This window comes from Choristoneura fumiferana, chromosome 14, assembly GCF_025370935.1.
Source record: "Choristoneura fumiferana chromosome 14, NRCan_CFum_1, whole genome shotgun sequence".
Taxonomy (NCBI): domain Eukaryota; kingdom Metazoa; phylum Arthropoda; class Insecta; order Lepidoptera; family Tortricidae; genus Choristoneura; species Choristoneura fumiferana.
In genome coordinates this window covers 5,181,032-5,201,939 of record NC_133485.1, presented here as the reverse complement: position 1 = coordinate 5,201,939, position 20,908 = coordinate 5,181,032, and the positions used below count along the sequence as shown (strand labels likewise).

At 36.1% G+C, this 20,908-nt stretch overlaps 1 protein-coding gene and 1 pseudogene across 1 annotated transcript in view; one reads left to right on the top strand and one right to left on the bottom strand.

Moving 5' to 3' along the window:
• Positions 1–10,014, top strand: part of LOC141434822 (uncharacterized) — a 41,149-nt gene extending 31,135 nt beyond the window's left edge. Inside the window, exons 4-5 of the mRNA XM_074097268.1 lie at positions 3,470–3,553; positions 5,119–10,014. Coding sequence (XP_073953369.1) covers positions 3,470–3,553; positions 5,119–5,217 — 183 coding nt within the window. The 3' untranslated portion in view covers positions 5,218–10,014. The remainder of the gene's footprint in view (positions 1–3,469; positions 3,554–5,118) is intronic.
• LOC141434802 (probable beta-hexosaminidase fdl) overlaps positions 1–20,908 on the bottom strand; it is a 168,433-nt pseudogene that overhangs the window by 59,647 nt on the left and 87,878 nt on the right.

The following is a 20,908-nucleotide window of genomic DNA, read 5'->3' as shown; positions in this document are numbered from 1 at the left end:
AGATTGCCCACTTCTTATGGGAGTAGGACCAAATTCTCCTTAGGCTAACACGAGACTACACTAAAGCGCTTTGATATTTATTTAACCTAGCAGTCATGAGAAAAAAAAGTTTTATGAGAACTAAATAATTCATTTGTTACGTTTAAAGTATTAACAATAGAGCACTAAGTACTCGTCATTCAGTCGATTTATTGGTATATTTTTTTCTAATAGAACGCAAGGAACTCGAGAGATATTTTTATTTCTGGACAGCATTAGATATAAATTTTGTCAATCTCCTTTTGAAAACAATCAATCTTGATACATAAAAGTAATCAATCTGTTTAGCTAAAATCGCTCCATCGAATTAGACCCCCTCGAGTGGTTACTAGATACAACAGAACACCACAGGAAGGAATATTACTCAAAGCTACAAGATTTTATAGGTATAAAATCACGTTACTCCCTGTTCGCCTAATTGCCTCAACTCGCTGCTCTGGTTTTAGTCTCAACGAGGCAGAATGCACAGCATATCGCTGTATGGCACACAGGCATTCTCTAACCTTAATTTCTGGTTCCGCTGCCAATAAGGCGTAACTACCCGCAGTCAACAGTGCTGGCTCTTGGGGCATTCTCGATACCTACGGGGAAACTTGGGGGAACTAAACGTTGACTCCGGTATTACCTACACAGTAAGACTCGTTTCGCTTTGGACTGGGGAATCCAGTTTCGCTTAGTATATTCGAATCGAATTCCAGACCTTGATTCGATTATTCGATACGGGCGAACGTAAGTATCTTGGTAGGCAACGAAATTATTTTAAAAATAAATTATTTTCGATCAAATGGGTTTATGATACCAAAAATAATTGCATGTTGATTAAATAGAGTGCCACAAAAATAAACAGAATTAAAATAGCGTCCATAAATATTGACTCAGTGAAATGACATACCGAAATGCATCACTATCCATTACTATTAGTTGTCAGTGGACGGTTTGTTCACAGATGACTATTTTTGAATACCATCATCGATTAAATTACCTGCTACATCTGTCAGTATACGTTGCTTTTGCTTTGAGTTCTATAAATAGTGATTGGTTATTTGGAGTCTTTTTGTATTTTTTATTTAAACTCCAAATTTGTTACTTTTTTTTTTTTCTATAAATAGCTCTAAAGTCTCGTACGGCTTGCAATAGTGCGATATCTGATCTGAAAAGGCGCGCCTGAGATGGTTCTCAATTTATTTTTAGTAGCATTCAACAGACTTTACAATAAGTAGGGTGCTGGTGTTTTATCGCAAAGATTAGATTCATGCCGAAAGTCTTACAGTCTAACGGACGCAGAATTCATAGGAGGATTCGCGAACGTATTTTTAACAGCTTGTCTTTTAACACTAGAGTGCTGGTACCTCTGTCTTGACAAAGTCGCAACATCCGATACCCTCCTTGGAGATACGAGTATACCAGCCATAAGTGTTGTTAGATGTTGAGTGTTTCACGCTATACTTATTTGAAAATATGTCTTAAGGCTTAGGGTTTAAATTACCAATGCTAATTTCAATAGTCAACAGAATTAATAGTGAACGACGTCCCACTCACCATTACAAAGTGCAACCTCGATTCCTTAGCACTGGCAGCATCTGAAAAGAGCAAACAGATTCATTACCATAACATTATACATTACAATGACATACCTTAGGGTGTGATGTACGAGCACGTATAGTATAACGAACGTGGTGACGTTTGCAGGAGGACGCCTTGTTTATATTTTTTTATTAAATTATAGAGCTTTACTCTCAAAATATTTACTAAAACCACGAATAAAAGATACGAACAGCGACATTCACGAAAAACAGTAGAAGTAACATTTTTCAGGGTATCCGCGTTTGTTCCGTTTTGGTAGGTACCTGCGTTCAACAAGATCTTTGTCGCCTAATAATAAATAACAGATTTCAAAAAGACAAAACGACTGTTGCTCAAAAACTAAAATTTTGACGTCAATAGGTAAACTAAATATTTAAATTATAAACATTTGTAATACAATGCATTGTTGGGGTCTCGTTGCAGTTAACTAGAAGGTTCCTTGTTTTGTTTACGGATGTTAATTGCTGAGCATGGTATGAAGTCAAGATGAAGCCGAAATTCAATGTCAGTCACCGATATACTCTACCTATATACTCTATATCAGTGACGTAGCGCCGTAAGAACAAGATTTCCATCGAGCTCCCTAAATTTTTTACCTTTTTTTATTTATATAATTTAACCTTAAGTAAGTTTACCAAAGCTTCTGCACACTAATTGTATTACCATACCATACCATAACTATAACATGTGCGTACAATTATACTATACCATAACCCATGACACTTTCTCAGTGTATGTTCAGGTGTCTAGGGCAATACAAGCCTAATACAATATTTTTGATGTCGCTCTGTTTGGAAAGGTATTTTATGCTGCGTCATCAATATTGAAATAATTATGATTTAAACAAAATCGTATTAAGTCACGCTGAATTAAATAGCTATTCAACATTCTTGGCACTTAAACACATAGTAGCCTAAGTAAATATTAAGAATTTGGTTATTTTGAAGATTCAATTACGTAGAACACGGGTACTACAGGCGCTACTACATAGAAATGTTATTAGATATTACTAGTGCAGGCCTAACACTACGTTTCAGGAATAGATATGACCTAAAACAATACAATTTAACGTGCAAAGCCGACATGCCTTGCGGTACCATTAAATAGTTTTACATTTTGTTATTTCAGTTTCCCGTAACCGGAGACCAATCATGCCCACTCAAATAATTTTATTTTAATTAAAAAGGAGTATCATTTGAGTCAAAGGTTGCGGCAAATTGAGTTAATTGAGGTATTATTAAATAAATATTAATTAACCCTCCTGGTTATCCTGGTATTCTGGAAAGGTTAAAGTTCGTAGGACGGTTTAACAATAATGGCTGTTGCTATTACAAATAGGGCCTTCCTAAAGGGGCCACTTATTCGCCTATCGCTCTTCCGTCCTAACGTCACGAGTGTGTATTATGTTTTATAACAATAGATTGTTGACATGAGCCTTCGTAGATTTTTTTTGTTAGGCTTTCTACTTTATTAACCTATTAACCGTTACCTGCGACTCCGTCCGCGTAGAATTCAGTTTTTACTATCCCACGGGATCTATGCAATTTTCCGGGATTAAAACTATCCTATGTCCTTCCCCGGGACGCAAACTATCTGTATACCGAATTTCATCTAAATTGGTTCAGCGGCTTTGACTTGATGAAGTAACAAACAGACTTACAAACTTTTGCATTTATAATATTATAGTGGGATGGACCGAGTGGATAGCTACTTAATTAGACCAAAGCGGCTTCGTGGCATTCGTGCCCACTTTTAAGCCAAGGTCTGAACAATGGGCTTTACGTCCAGCACAACAATGAACAGAATGGTTGTTTATGTATCCTTAAAAGTATCGTGTTTGTTCTAGGTGCCGGAGCCGCCTTCCGGGCCCCCTCCTGCGTACGATACCGTCGTAGACTGTCCCGCAGAACCTAAGGATTATCCACTACAGGTAACACTAAACATAGATATTTTAATGCAAATTTCAACTTTTTTTTATGTAGCCTGTATTATGTTCCACTGCTGGGCAAAGGCCTCCCCTTTTCTCCGCCACTCTTCCCTGTCCTGGGCATGCACCTGCCAATCGAGCTGAAAAACGCTCAGGTTGTCCCGCCATCTCCTCTTGGGTCTGCTTTCAACTAGTCAAGAGTATTGCGCACGATAGGCTTATTGTAAAAACTTTTGAACAAAAAATGGAACCGACTTCAAAAACCTTGAAAATAATTTTCTACTAGTTTGAAGTACTCTACCTCACCTATATACATCTACATACTATATATTGGGCTTCAATCACTCCTGCTGGCTCGTTCTGATGCACCAACTTCAAACTAGAAGAAAAATATTTTCAAGGTTTTTGCAGTAAATAAGTATATTAAAGGAAATTTAAAAAATAACCGGCCAAGTACGGTAGGCAAAGGCAATACGGCCTTGGGTTGGATTCCTTCTTCATTGCGTTAATTGCTCTTGTGCGTACATAGGCGTGAGTGGTGAGGTACAGTGAGACTACATACGCACATATTAATGTTGATCGTCTACTGTAACCTTGGCTTGTCGGTCCCGTGTTTATTATCTACCCAGGTTTTCAATTAAGTTAGTACGCCACTACTTGTACTATTACTTATTCTGTGACGCCGCTAGATGAGGTATTGACAGTCTTATGTCCAAGAAAAACATATCGACTCTGAAACCAGTTCGGGTGCCAAATATAACAACGAAGACGCCTTTGAAGTGTTTCTCAGTATTTATACTGGTTCTATGTAGGTCAAGTAGGTGCCATTGAGAAATAGCTGAATGATTGCCCCGACGCATTAAGAAAACATTATCTGTCATAACGTGCTCATAACCTTTTTTGAGACCGCCTTTCAGCCAGCATAATATTAAAATAAATATCATGGGATATTTTAACACCAATTGACCTAGTCCAGTCCCATACTAAGCATAAACGTGATGAATGATGATCCTAGTCCCTTGTCGTTCAGTGTTTCCGTTTTGTATCAAACCATTTAAAAAATAATGTAATGAGTAAGATTATAGTATAAGTTTGTCTAATTCAATCTGAATCGCAGTCGCTTTCAGTTTCTCTTTCTGCCCCAATTCTATGCCGATTGGCAGAAAGAAGTGGTGAAACCGATTGTGATGGTCATTCAGGTCATCATCATCACCATATCAGCCGTAGGACGTCCACTGTTGGACATAGGCCTCCCCCATATATCTCCAGTTGCTTCGGGTGGATACGAACTGCACCGTGAACCCGCGGCTTTAACCATTCTATATCTGTCCATGACGTTGGTGGTCGTCCTACGCTGCGCTTGCCTATCCGCGGTCATAAGGTGATTTTCAACCGGCGAGCCGAGACGACACGAGGCGAGACGAGAATTGAAATTTGTATGGCGGCGCCCGCGGCGGGCGCGCGAGAATGCATAAAATTTTATTCTCGTCTCGTCTCGTCTCGTTTCGCCGGTGGAAAATCACCATTAATGTCATTAAGGTGAATAACAATAACACTTTTATTTCCAGGAGGTGACAACAGAGCCATGTGTCCGCTGCAACCCGCGGTGCGACAGCGGCCTGCCCTCCTACGAAGCGGCCGTCATGTTAAAAGATACTAAGTTATAATCGCGCCCTGGCTCTGCCTCCACCAGACATAAGTAATACTGAACGCTGGCCTCTCATGGTTCTGATCACACACAGATTTTGAATATCTGCGAACAACTTACGTATGCTCATGCGCGAATAGGTATGCAGTTATTTAGGCAGGCAGGACCCTATTTTATTTATTAACGTGATAGGCTTATGTTGGCTGGCACTCATAAGGCCAGCATATTTACACACACTAAGGGCCTGTTTCATCACCTGTCCACTAACTTTAAGTGTCAGATAAAAGTAATGCCGTCTTTGTTTATTCGGACAAAACAAACAGAGACGGCATCACTAATATCCGTCACTTAAAGTTAGTGTTACTATTAGGCTGACATAGTCACATTTGGTGTGCTAAAGCCTCGTTAAAATATCAGAGGAAAAAAAATTGTTACTATTCACAAAATTGTCATACTCACCCTTTGCTGGTCACGTTTCAGGGCCAGATGGCTTTAGGTTTTTTTTTTCTAAGGACATCTTTAGGTTTTAGGTTATTATTTATTAGCGACCAGCTATCCGTCCTTAAGACCGATAAGTAATCTCATTTGATGTTGCACGCAATCTCTTCATATTCAGTAACAGCTTAGCTACATTCTGTGTATACTATTCATAGGCAACGGAATTCAGGAGCTATGGTTTGAACATCTTGTCTATATACCTGATCTATCTATCCATCTATGTATTTTTTTATTAATAGCTTTAGACGAGCAATTCTTGTATCTTCAAACCACTCTAATCATCTCGATGAAGGCGAACAATTGATCTAGCTTGGTTCTGGGAAAATGCGTGTTTGCGAGTTTTGCTTAAGTAATGCTAAAATAGTGGAGCACAGTTGTAGACCCCGTCTCCAATGTCGATGAAATTATAGAAAAAATGATATTTTAAGTTACAATAGTTCGAGACGCTCCAAGACATTTTGCAGGTCGGGAAACGGTTTTGGATCCCTTGTAAATGTCATATAATAGTATAATGTTGAACGCATTACAAGCGCTAGGCGCCGATACTAGGCGCGTGATACGACTACCAGGTTACCTTGTTACTGTTCAAGCGATAAATCCTAACGCGACGGACGTTTTTAGAATTGCCTTCATAAACGAGTGTGACTTGATATCATTGCATGATTTAAGGATATAATGGAGCAATTTTTTGACAAATCGCGAAGTTTTTCTAGTCTTCGGATTCATCAATTCTTTATCTATCTATATTTTATATCTTTTTGCACTAAAAAAGCTGTTTTAATTTAAATTGGAACGAAATTTTTTAAACTGATAATAACATAACATTATGTTATTGATTCGAAACAGCAGGGCTACTACGAAACTCGAAACTCGAAGTTCGTGTCGTGCGGTCCCTCTCGCTTTCGTATTAAAGTGTCAGAGGGACCGCACGAGACGAACTTCGAGTTTTGAGTTTCGTAGTAGCCCTGCAGAACTGCCTTGTGTGTCATGAACATTAGTAGAATTAAAACGATGTATTTGAATTACGTATCAAATATTAAGCGAAATCATTGAGATGTTTATTTTTTAACCCCCGACGCAAAAAGAGGGGTGTTATAAGTTTGACCGCTATGTGTGTCTTGTGTCTGTCTGTGGCACCGTAGCTCTTAAACGGGTGAACCGATTTGAATGCGGTTTTTTTATTTGAAAGCAGGGTTTCTAGCGATGTTTCTTAGACATGTTTCATCAAAATCGGTTCAGCCGTTTTTGAGATATTAAACTTTAAAGTGACAATGTCTTTTCTACTAGTTGTTACTGAAAAGATTCCTTACTATTTAACTGTAAGTTTAAGAAGCAAAAGCAACATATTGGCCTGTTTTATTCAGCAACTCCTGCGAGCCTAGATTAAATTGCCAAACTAGCTTAAATAGCTGTTAAATTCCAACATCCTATCCCCATTCATATTAAAACAGGTTCAGTATACGGATTACCTATACTTTAAAACTAGCTGGCGTTCCACGTCAGCCGTCAGCGTTATGCCGGCCTAACAATAAATTGTGAGAGGCCTTTATAAAATTCCCTGTGCCTTTGTTCGGCCTGGTGGAGCCGAGATCTCGGGTGTGTGAATAGTTTCTAGAAAGATCTAGGTCGTTATTATCACGGTACTACCAGTCAGTTTGCACACGCAAGAGGAATCGTCCAAGTAGTATAACATTGACAAGACCGAAGCTAACGATTTAAATGCGTATAATTTACAAGTGTTCGATCGATGTCCAGTCCATAACGCAATGCTACTTGGATGTCATTTCTAGGATTTTTCACGGCTTTATGTTCCGGTTTGCGACTAAGACGCATGTGCCTGTTTCATGCCAATCCGTCAGCCGATTCAATGATTAGTTGAATGAAGTTTCCATAGATACTTCACAGTGTTTGTTTCGGAGTACTTAACTGTGATAATTGCAAAACGGCAGTCTGTGTCATCATAATAAGTTAAAACAAATAATTTCTTATTAACGCTTATTTGCTAATAGAAGTCGCTTGTACTATATTTTAAGTTAATCCAACCAATTAAAAGTGCGTGAAAATTCACATGCAGGATTTTTGAAGCAAACAAGTTACTTATTGAAGTTTATGAAAAGTTTGTAAAAATACAGATTTTGATCAGTTCGTGACTTGGTGGTGTGGTATCGCTGCCAAATTGCCAATGCAATTAATGAAGGTCGCATTACTCGCATTTCAGTACTAACGCGTTGTAAAAAATCGTTAAATTTGTAGATAGGTTAGGTACCAATACCGCACGGCCAGTCACTGAGCAGCCGGTAGTCAAACCCAACTCTCTACATTTACATTAAGGGTTATGTACCCATGGGCATACCTGCTTGTCATTCCTAAACTTATCAGTTGAGGTAGGTACATCTCTTAGCTGCAGACCGAGGTCAAATTATAGTAATTAAATAATATGTAATATTTCTGTATAGCTTGTATACTTCTTGTATCATAGATACACGACCACTGACTTATTGTTGTAAAATTGAATTACGATGAGAAAATATACACGTGAGGTATGTGAACGATAAAAATATCTCATGTCTTTTGTGCCCTGTTTAGTAAGGAGTAAATAAGGTTATGGAAATGTTGAGTTTAGTACCAAATAAGATTAATGTTGTTTAATCGAATACTTACAGAATGGTGAAAAAATTAAGCATAGGTAAGCATAAGAAACTAAGCGTGGTACACACAATTTGGATGAAAATTCTTAAAGATTATAAACCCAAGAACAAATAGAGAGTGTCTACTTGTATCACATTTATTTATCTTAACGATTTAACAATCGGGTTCTACACATCGCAAGTATGTAAAGTTTGTATGGAATTGTGAACGCGGGAATGTGTTAAATATTTTTTTTTTTGGACGTAGACTTAGACTTTTTGAAATGCTAATATTAATAAAATTGTGCTTAATAATGTCACAGCCTAGTCTTAGTTTAAAGTTTCACTTTAGGTTTCTTTACTTTTCATTACATTTTATGATCATGCAGAGTTCACAAATAATGTTAAATATATGATTGAGCTTAATTATATAGATTAAAGAATATGCTACTGTCTTATGACTAGAATAAGATAGATATATATGATGATTATGATGACCGTCGCATACAATATTTGCATAAATATACATATTATGTAAACCTAACCGACCTTCAAAAACAACCTATTAATCCGCAGAGATTTTTTGAAGGTATGTTTGATTTTGAACTACATGAGAAACCAATTAGAGTTCTTTAAATCGGAGTCGGTTTTCGAATTTAGTCTGCTCATGGTTTGATAGTATGTCACCAGTACATATTCGTCACAAACTCATATACGAACAAGGACCGTGTCACGTGCATAGACATCGGTTACATTACACTCCCATTCTTGCGTCAATACAGTCTATCATTCTGGTTTTGTCATTCAAAATGGTTTGACCAATATTATTGAATACATTTAATTTTCTTCAGTCCGTCATTTCGTTAAGTTATACAACAATTCTCTCGTATTTGTACTAGAATGATGGATTGAACTAACGCCAGAATTAGTGTGTAATGTGTAACTGATCTTATAGTTTAACTCGATTTAGTTTTTTACTTACCTATAACTTTAGGAGCACTTATATTATTTTTCATTCTTCTCTTCTATACCTGAATGATTTCAATACGCATTTTGAGTAGGCATTTTTATAAAGTTAAGCCACTATCCATGTTGTTGGTACTTAATTAAGTTGAAGTTCTTTAAAATGTATCGTGTTCTTAACCAGAGGCAGTATTGTCTAACGCGCGCGGGTGCTCGCGATCGCACTTAGTGTCTATTTCTATCCTCGTCCTATACCGCGTGACAGAAAGAAGTGGTGAAAATGATTGTGATTCTACGTGTGTTAGACATTATCTGATCTGATCCGGCAAATAAAATGTATGAAATATGTACCTGTCTTTCACATTGTCCGACCCGATATCGGATGTCGGAGCCGACACCGATTTGTTTGTGGCACCAGCGGACGCCCGTGGGATGTCGGACGATAATGTTTGTATGTGTGCTATTCGTGTATCTAAATTGTCTGTGTGCGCAGAGCCCGATCCGACCATTTTGAGCCGGCCTTATCGGAACGATTTTGTCGGAAATATGTGAAAGCAGCACATGGTGTCTACGGCTTCAGGTCATGCGCAAAGCCCCATGGTTAGTCAATTATTTTTGGAAGTATTGATTAGGATTCATCAGAATTATAAGCGTATTTTAAAACTGTGAGTGTATTAATTGTATATTGATACGCTGTAATAATTATTAATAAACGAGTAGAAAATAAATTGTTTTATTAATTAAAACAAATCACTGAATCGAAAAATCGTTTTAGCAACCACCTAATGGTTTTAAAAGACCTATCCAACGATAACCCACACTACAAGGTTGGATGAGAAAAAAAAATCACCCCCACTTTACGTCTATGGGAGGTACTCTAAAAAAATTATTTTGGAATTTTCATTGTACCATTTTGTCCGCACAGTTTACATGTATATATTCGGGCAAAATTACAGTTTTCTAGCATTGATAGTCCCTGACCTAACCTAACCTAACATTCGGCATTACTGTTTTTTCGTTCAGTACAATTAAAGGGTAACCTTTTATTTTATTATTTTATATATGATTCGTTTTACAAATGTTTAATTTGGCTAAATGCATTTTATTCTGACACTGTGAACTATTCAGGGTTTATTTCAAGACCATTGTGTAGAACCCTATATATAGGTCAAGTTAGTTATATAAAAATCCTGAAACATTACAGTTCCAGAATAAAATGTATTTACTTGGCCAAATTAAGCATTTGTAAAGCGAGACCTTTGTAAAAAAAAGTTTTGGTAAGACATTAGTAACACCAATTAAAAACATGCTTAACTCATGATAATAAAAGACGTCCTTAACATCGTTTTTCGGTTGCGCTTGCTAGAATTTGGATTTGTATATTACCGTGTCAAAGTACGCCAATTATCGCGATCGCCTGTATCCTGCATTCAATAACAAAAACCCGTGTTTTTTTTTTATTCATTCGTCGCAACAAGAGAAGGTTTCTCTCAGCTCCTTTAATACTCTATTAAACATGTCTTAGATTAGACGGTACTAAGTCTGAAAGCCATTGCTTTTAAATTACCTCCAACTTACAAGAGAGCAGCCGATCAGGCTCCGGCGAACAAGACAAGTGGCTCTGGATTTTACTGCTTTTATCTTCATTTTATGTCCCACTAAATTTACGTGCCTTTTTTATATTTTTTTAAAGATACATGGAATTGAGTTAATACCAATGCAAAATGTCTTTAATCCTCAATTGAGAGCACGTCTAGGATTATTAGTATTTGTGAACCACTCGACGATGTAAAGGGAAGCCACGGATTTACATTATTTGAAATAACTTTAAAGAAAAATTCAATTTTATCAAGCGAGTGATTATAAAATGTTCAATGACATCCTTGCTATATTAACCATGCAAAAGTAACCCTTGTCTGTCTTCACGCTTAAATCACTGAACTAAAATTTGGGTAAAATTGTTTATTTTATTGCAACCCTGCACACGCTCAGAACAGAACGCTGCGCTGAATAGTGTTTACGATTTAGCCGAAAGCGCGACTCACAGAAATACTAAACTTAAAAAACCCGTCAGCATTCCAACACCCGTCAAGTTATTGCGTGTATTTCAAAAATACATCCCATTGAATCGGTCTGCCCTAGAACGCATTAGTAGATCAAATGCAATATCGCTCTGGGCCGCTTATATCTGTAATGCATTGGTTTGCGTCCTAGTCAACTTTACTGCGGTGACTAAAAGCGATGGGAACTGCATGCATTAATGCTATATTTAAAAAAAACCGGCCAAGAGCGTGTCGTACACGACCAGGATAGGGTTCCGTAGCCATTACGAAAAAATCAAATAATATTTTTCTAAGGATTTCGTATTATGTATTGAATCTTCCAAGTTAAGGCATATTTTATACAGGCTGCTATTTACTCTTAAAGTACTAATAATTCTCAAGCAATCTTAGCCGCTATAATTTTCCTTGTAAATTTGATATATTTCCTACCATTCTGAATTGTTTTCAAATTTTTCCACCCAACAGTTCGTATTTTCAATAAAAATCTGCACTTTAAAGTTGAATATTTCGCAAACAGATCACTGAATAGAAAAATCGTTTTAGCAACCCCCCAATGGTTTTAAAATACCTCCAACGATACCCCACAATATAGGGTTTACCCCCACTTTACGTCTTTGGGAGGTACCCTAAATTTTTTTTTTTACTTTTTTTATTGTACCACTTTGTTGGCGTGACTGATATGTATATTCATGTCAAATTACAGCTTTCTAGTACAAACAGTCTCTGAGCTAACCCGCGGACAGACAGACAGACAGACGGACAGACATGGCGAAACTATAAGGGTTCCTAGTTGACTAAAGGAACCCTAAAAAGTTCATCGAATTCACCACTCGTGGTTTGTGTTCATTCCTGCAAAGTTATGAAGGAATATAAAGACTTTTCAAGTGGAATATTAGTTTCTTCGACTGTAGGAAATTGAAATGGCTTACAACCGAATTGTCAAGTATTATATATATGGCATATTATATATGGCTAGTTTTTACCAACAGTTAAATTTGAGCGCATACAACTACATCCATACTACATTAAAACTCTTTAATGTAGGTACGTAAAAACACATGAAATTAACATTAACATTTTCTATGGCTAATCTTCGAAATTATATTGTTGGTAAGGTGGATTGAATATTGGACTGATGACACAGAATAAGTAATAGTACAAGTTCTGATGATCCTCCAGATATGTGCAGCTGTGTGTAAATCGAGAGAATGACAGTTTCCAACTATTAAAATTAATCGTATATTCTGGCGAGTTTAGGACCTGGATTCTAGTGAAAAAGAAAAACATTTATTCGTGACATTTGAGAAATTTTGAAAATAGAAATACAGAAGCAGACAAATAGGGAATATGCATGGATCACAAATTAATTATTCTCCTTTATAATTAAATTTAGTACCTATGGAATTTCTATGGTCGTCGTAGTATTATGAATGACGAGCATAGTCGATGACGGATCTCTCTGTCTAATTGACAATTAAAACTTTTGAACTTCCATTATCTTCGATATTTTTTAAGATATTTAAAAAAATCTTTCAGTACTGGGTTTGTCAAACAATAATGTTTTCCATTGTCATGAAATGAGAGATAGATACATATAATAACTAATTTAAAATCTCAGAAGATTTATGGGGCACAACTTTTTATGAAATCCCCTACTCCATAATGCATTCAGCCACAAAAAGGGTGTACTTACTTACGCACTTACCTTGTGCTATAATTTCAGTTACGTACCACTTCCCTTTGGTGTAGGTGGAAAAAGGGGAACAGTAAAGTTTAGCACATTTTAAAATTCATCTCCTTACCTTCGCTTGGAGAATCGTAATGAACCCAAAACGTAATAAACGTTTTTCAAAATCCACGCCCAAAGGATTTTTTTTTCTCTCCATAAAATCTGAGCTTTCATATTGTGGTCATACATAAACATCTGAACACGATCGTATTGTTAAATGTGTACCTGTACAGATATTTCTGAACACCTACTTATTTAGGGGTGCGCATTTTTTCACATAACTTTTTAAGTCTTATTATCGGAAGTCCGAAAATGTTTCTTATACCATTTTACATCATAACGATCACTCTTCATATTTTTTTTAATACTAACGATCGAAACTCATAATCATCAGAATTCATAACGCCAATATTCATAAATTTGTTAATCCTAATATTTGTTTTCATATATTTAATCATAAGTGTTATTTACCCGCATTATTGACGCGCATTATTTTCGATGGTGCAAAATGATGTATTTAAGGAAGGACACCGTTAGGTACGACGATGAGCGAAGCGAGGAGTGTTAGGTAGAACTGTGACCCTACAGCGCGCGAGCCGAGCGAGCGAGCCAGGACCGAATATATTTTTCAACTAATCCTAATATAATATAAATAACTAACGATATAAGTAAATCATATTTTGAATAGGTAGTTACCGTTATGAAAAAACAATATTATGAGTTCCAATGTTTTCTTATTAATGCCACTATTAAAAAGAAAATTATGATATTCGTCTGTTATGAAGGAAAATTTTCTGAAAAACAATATTATGAGTTGAGATGTGTTCTTAGTAATGACATTATGAGTAAAAAAATTATGAAGATTGAACACAAATCGGTAGTGGAATAAGAATTTTATGAGTGTCAATATGGACCCCTTATTTAGACAGCGACTATGCAAAGAAATTGTGTAAGGTCAATTGTGCTAATACCTACATACAAAACTGAAGTACATATATAATTAAATACAAAGTGCCAATGTCTGTGCCAATATTTACGTGAATCTTAATTACTTAAGGGGATCCCATGCCCCAATGACCTTCGATCTGAATCTCTTAGTTTTCTAATGATTTTTGTAGCTTATTATATTAACAACAACAGCTTTAAGCAATATAGTATCCCATATTTAGTTCAAAGTTCATTGTTTTCGAGATATTTGGCATCAAAGTTGAACAATTTTAGGCCAAAAAACTGGTTTTCTGGCCATAACTTTTGTGTTAATTAGTTTCAAATGAAAACCCTCGACCAGTTTTTAGAGACGTCAAAGACGAACCCAAATATGTAGATTTCGTGTATGTTAGATCTTTCACGTCAATAGCGATACGAAATAAGTGTTTTTTCAAACAATGATTAAAAAAATCATACAAAATTAAGTATTCATCCGGTAGACAAAAATGGAGATAAAAGATTGGAGAACCCATAGCCGTTTGACTTATAATTCTATTTGTAGTGCAAAAGTAGGAGATACGATTCAAAACTTGTCAAAAATCGATGAAAACCTCGGGTAGTTTAAGGAAACGCATTGCGTTTTGTTTTATTCAGACCATCTTGTCACTTGAAATCAATTTTCCACGAGGAAAGTTATCAAGTTTCCTTCGATCACATTAATTTTAGCGTTGCTGTAAGCAATTAGAAAGCAGCAATTGGTTGCTAATTGAAAGCAGCCAGTGAAGTGGCTGAAAAGGTCGGATCGAAGGAAGGAGGTGAAGGTGATGCCACGTGACGTGAGCGTTTTACGAATAACCTTAATCAATTTAACTATGTAACTACATAATTTTCTTAAACTTGCGAGCTGACTATGAATAATGATAAATCACCACTGATTGGGTTCCATGCGACAAGTATCGAAGCAGAGGCAGGCCTAAAAGGAAGTGGTGCTACGATTCGGAGTGATTTCAGCCTGACTGGCGACAATTTGCCAGAGCTAGAGATGAGTGGAAGGAAAGAGGGAAGGCCTTTGTTCAGCAGTGGTACACCGTACATGCTATTGAAAAAAAAAAACTTAACAGCATCGCTTTCTAGTTGGAGTAACCGCCGATTGCTGATACGCTGTGACTCATTTTTGCCGTCACCTCGCTCATCCAACAGAACAATGACATATTTACAAGAAAACAAGTTTTCGATTTTAAATTTACGGTTTTATATCTTTAAATCACTTTCTTATGTAATCGTCACAAAGCAATTGAGTCGATGAACTAAGAGAATTTCTTTGCTCAACCGCGAAAAAAGCAAAGAAATTCTTTTAGTTCATTTTTATTGGACCTCCGCAAAGTAACGTCTGATTTAATAACTTAATTATGTCGATGTTCTGTTGGATAAGCGACCTGGTTATATAATAAAACAATATTGTACTTCCTCTGCTACCTTTTACTTTTACCCTCCAGTTTTACGGCGCCACACCACTGTTAGATATGGTCAAATGCTAAGGCCAATGGCAGATATTGTAGCTGTTACCCCACAAACTTACTTTGCTATACCTATTAAGTAGGTACTTATTACTTATTATTGTTATTATTATTTTATTAGTGGCGGTTATGCGGTTAAGTCGTTCGTGAAAAAGTTTTCGTGAAATAGTTTTCGTGATATGGTATTTTCGTGATGAAGTCTATTCGTGATAAAGTCGTTCGTGAAAAAGTTTTTCGTGATTAAGTACTGACACCGGTTATGCATTCTGCCATAGTTTTATGATTTTTTACAGTTGGCACTACTGATGTTCATGGTCGGGTGTCACCCCTCGCCGCCCCCCCTAGCTACACTACCGTAAGGCCGTATTTATTACTAGTGATTCTAGTTCGGAAAAAAAATGTTTCAAGCAATCGAGGGCACGAATAAATAGGGCCAGAAATAGATTGGATATCGCGTATTATCAGGAACGAATTAATCATATTCCTGTTTATTTCACTGATATGCGGATACGGTTCCTATTTAATTTGAAAACACAATTTGCTTTGCAAATAATGGGATAGGAAAGGGTATACTGTAGCAACATTAGGTTATTGATAATTATGGTAACTATCAATGTTAAGTTGACCCATATTTAAGTTAAAAGTTAAGTTAAGTTGGAAGTGGACATGGACAATTCAGCTATTGAGAATAAAGAAAGTCGTCAATAAAACTAGGTTTGCAGAACATTGTCAGGAAAAATTCGTGATGACACTATGAATGACAATAAACGATCATTCAGCAAAATCAAAAGTAAAGTTTTAAAATTGCCACAAGGAAAATGGCATAGTTCGCAAGATTCAATTCTGTTTTTAGCTGAATAGCGTTGAAAGCAAATGGGCACGTAGCAATGGCTAGTTTATCTGACGTAGCTATTTGACACTTCGTTTCTTCGGACTCTGATCTGACGTAATAGTACAGGATCTGATTGCGAGTTTACCTACATCATCGACTACCATATAGGGACAAGTATTGACTACTAAGCGCTCAAAGTTACGTAAAAAAAACAAAGTCTGTCTGAATCCATTGTCCGGCATTGTTGCAAGGTATGACCCTCGATAACATTAACCAAGTTTTTAGGGGTCCGTACCTCAAGAGGAAAAAATTACACCCTTATAGGATCACTGTCTGTCACACAGCCAATTTTTTTCGAAACTACTGAACCAATTTCATTTTCATTTTCATTTATTTATTCATAAAATTCATAGAGGAAAGTAAGGTAATAAACAAATTAATTGGCAAAGTTTCTTTATGTTCCTTCTCAATCGGGATAAACCTACGTTTAATTTTTCCTACAATCTCACCGTTGAGATTGATCTCGGTGATACCACATATACCTAATCTGTAATCTATGCCTCTGACGGAAAGTCAGTCAAGAGTCTCGTTGCACTCAGCAGGGCTCCAAAATGCTCCAATGGAGATCTAAGCACCTTAAGGGCCTTGCGAGGTATTCACGCCTCTACTCATTGTACGCGATTTGTAGCCATACGGTGTAGTTATGAAACTTTCATTTATTTGTGCAAACTGGCTGATATAGTATAGTCAATGGCCGTTATGAAGTAAATCCTGAGGGTGACACTCTGTCCCAGCCCGGATAATACCGACCCTGTTTTTCGTGTACACGCCCATAGAAGCTCATGACAGTTTCTATGGGCGTGTACACGAAAAACAGGGTCGGTATTTCCATGTCGGTATTATCTGGGCCAGGAAAGAGTGTCACCCAATCCTGACACATTGCAAAACTATAAAGTTTCTGAATATTAACAATATGAATCGAGTAGTAGAAAATGCAATGCTTACTTGTTGCGTGCGACAGAGTAGTAGGTTGGTTTTTTAGAAAAATATGGCTCTGTCCATTGGAGGACAATTTTGCCAGTGTCTAGTAGGTTTTGCCGTTGTACGGTAAAAAAATTCTAGAAAACGAAATATGAGAGGTAATGGTGGATGAACGATGGCAGCGCGAACGAATCGACAGAGTAGTAAGTATATAGCATTTTTTTCAATGGTTGACAATGGGTTGACATTAACAATAACGAGGAACTTCATAGTTGTGCACTGGTTGTGCAATTTGTCAGGATTGACTTCTTCGCGGTCGGGCACTATACGTGTCTACTCTATGGACAATGACCGAAAACCCAAGTAGTTCTTTCTCAGGAATTTTCTAATATTTTACCAATAAAATAAAATAAAAATGTATTTTTAAAATAAAATTAATGTATGTTCCGGAGTGTTAAATCGTAGTCTCTCATTTTTCATTAATACTGTGGCGTTTAGTTGAGGCTTTGTATCTCGGTAAGAAATACGCTAATCAACACGCGTCGTTTAATTCATCTTTTTTCAGAGGGTAGAGACACGTTTTAGAAACTTGATATTTGTCACAAATATTTTTCAAGGCAAGCAAAGCCGATCGCAAGAGTTAGAATCACAATTTCTGTCTATTTTACATATTTCATCGTTTGGGTTCCCCTAGCCGAATTTGATAAAATATTAAACGTCAATACATTTAACCTTAGAAACTGACATAAGTACTAACATTAGTATGTTATGCTGGAAATTATCGTGTTTTACGCGATACTTGACTTCAACGCAGACGGAAAGCTTGTATCGGTACCTATAAGATATTCCACTTAGAGAGTTGCTCAACAATCTGAACATGTGTTTGAACACATGCAACTTAACAATTAATAGAAAATTGATATTGGCCATGCCTAGGACGAGTTTAAGGTTTTTGTAGTGAGGCAACTAGTGTTTTGAAAATGTGGTGGCTATATTTTACGAACCAGAACTTGTACTGCTTCAAAATTAACTGCAATTAATATTTAGGTTTATTAAAACGAGGCAAAAATTTTAAGTGCAAAGGCTTTTGAATTAAAAGAATTCAGAGTCTGTTCATAAAGAGGAATGTTGATTCATTCTCCCATTAAAACGGCAGTACACTCTTGAAAGGCTGGACTGGAGAATGATAAATGATGTATGAAATGATGACACTTGACACCTAAAGTGGCTAAAGTACAGTCAGCTTCATATACAGTTCGTCCCAGACTATATGCGACACGAAGAGGAAGTAATTTATTGAATCAGGCATTTCTTTGCGGAGACTCATATCAATGAACTAAAACAATTACTTTGCTCATCCGCGACCTTATGATAGCTAATATGTATATATCTTAAAAATGTGTGTCCATGCAGTTCCTCCACCTCCACACTGTAAGGTCACGGCAAAATAATTGTTTTAGAGTATTGAAGGGGAAGCATCTTAAATATTGTAGATAGGATATTTTGCTAAAAGGAGACATTATTTAATTTTTTAAACTGATTAAAACTTCATTTAGAGTTTTCTAAAAATTATTTACTTCGTCTGGCAATTGAAAAGACTTAAATGTAAAAAAAACACTGTATTCTTATGATGCAAATCGTAAGAATGGTCAATAAACCTTTAAGTAAGTATCTCAGAAGAAACGAATAGCGGAAAATTAATCATTTTAATAAAATTTAAACAATATTTAAACAAGTCAATTTGGTATTTTTTGTACGAATGGCCTCGTATTGGTGGTAAAAAACGACAACAGGATCGAAAATATCTGGGTCCTATTTCACCACGCTGACAAGTGCGGCTGCTATTTTTAAAGATAACCATTTTTAAAAATGAACTATGACCAAATTGTATTGTATGCATTTTTTCTTTATGAAATTTCAGTGCCTATTATGTATTTCAACCATTATAGAAAACATACAGTGTAGATGTTGATTGATATTTCATTTAACTATCAATTTTTTATTATTTTACGTATTTTGAACGTATACATTATCAAAATATGCATTTTGTGTCATATGACTAAGAACCTTTATGCATTGTAACTATTATATATTTTGACCACTATGCATTTCAAGCTTATGCGTTTAGAACTTATGTCAAATAACTTTATATATTTTGATGCATAGTATTTTGTAATTTTCGGTATTTCAACTGTATGTATTTCAACCGATATGTATTTTAAATTTATACATTATAATATGTACCCAATTATTATTAAAGTCTTTCGAGTATGCGTCCAAAAAAAGACTAAGTACTTACATCCAAAAACTAGGTCCACGAGTATATACGAGTACGCTACTCTACTTAATAGGTAAAGTAGTATTTCCATAAAAAAGCGTATTGCAAATACGGGCGTTTTGACGTCAGAAATTAAGTTTATAAATAACCTATAGGTGCCTACGAGCATGGTATTTTAGCTAGGTGTGATTAAAACTTCTCTTCATCCTTTTTACAAGCTTAGGACTATCAGCTGTTTGTAAGAGCGAAAAAAACGATAATATTTTAGATAGAGATGATTTTCTCGTCGTTATGCCAGAAGTAATCGGTCAAGTAAAAAGAAAATCCCGTAGAAAAACTGGAAACATAAAAGTTTGGAATATAAATAAGTGCTCTAGATGTCGCATAATAACTCCAAATAAAAATATCTTTTTCAACGGCTGCAACTGCACTTCAGTCGGCGTAGCTTCCAAAACTTATATTTTCCATAAAAACTTGTGAAAAGGAAGGTATTAAATGAAAACCAGTGGCTTAAATTAGCACGAAAGTGGCCTGTTTAATATTGAGAAAAATAATGTTGGTATTTAGGGGTTCTTTACTTAAAGTTTACTGGTACGGTGTCAAAGTTGGGGTTGTTGTTCAATTAAGCCACATATATATATATAGACCTGCAAGAAAATGGTACGCTACATTGCGAAGCCATCAAGGGAACGATTTTGAAGAGTTGCAAGTACCTACTAGGGCTTTATGTATTGTTTTATATGGATGAGAAGTCGGTCTTTTCTTGTGTACAACAATAAAATTTCATTTGAATGTTACTTTATTTAACTTTCTTGCTCACTTCACAGTCAAACTTGACTATAACTTAGCACCCGGCCGGGCTGGGTTCTTTTGCAAGAATAAGAGCCAATTTGGCTAGTTAGGCCTCCAGTCCGAGCCTCACTAATGGCGAACGAGCGTTACTTGAACTTATGCAAATGCGATATAAAATTGTATTAAACGTCGAAGGAATTAAATATCGTAGTATTTACATGGAAAAAAAGAAGAGTGGATACTTGAAGGTCACTTTACTAGTTAATTATTAGAGCGATTCAACCGCCTTAATTTTTCGTTCGCAATTTTAGAATAAATATAGATCATTGGAACTTAATTTATTATAGTTAGTTATTTTATTATAGTTATGTTCAATAGACGGGTGTTTCATATGCGTTAGGTAAGATTAGGTTTATTTTTTGAAACAATCGTAGAAAATGTACAGTAGTAAATCGAATTACGTGTATATCAAAAATTCTAGCATTATGGGTAGATACCAAAAT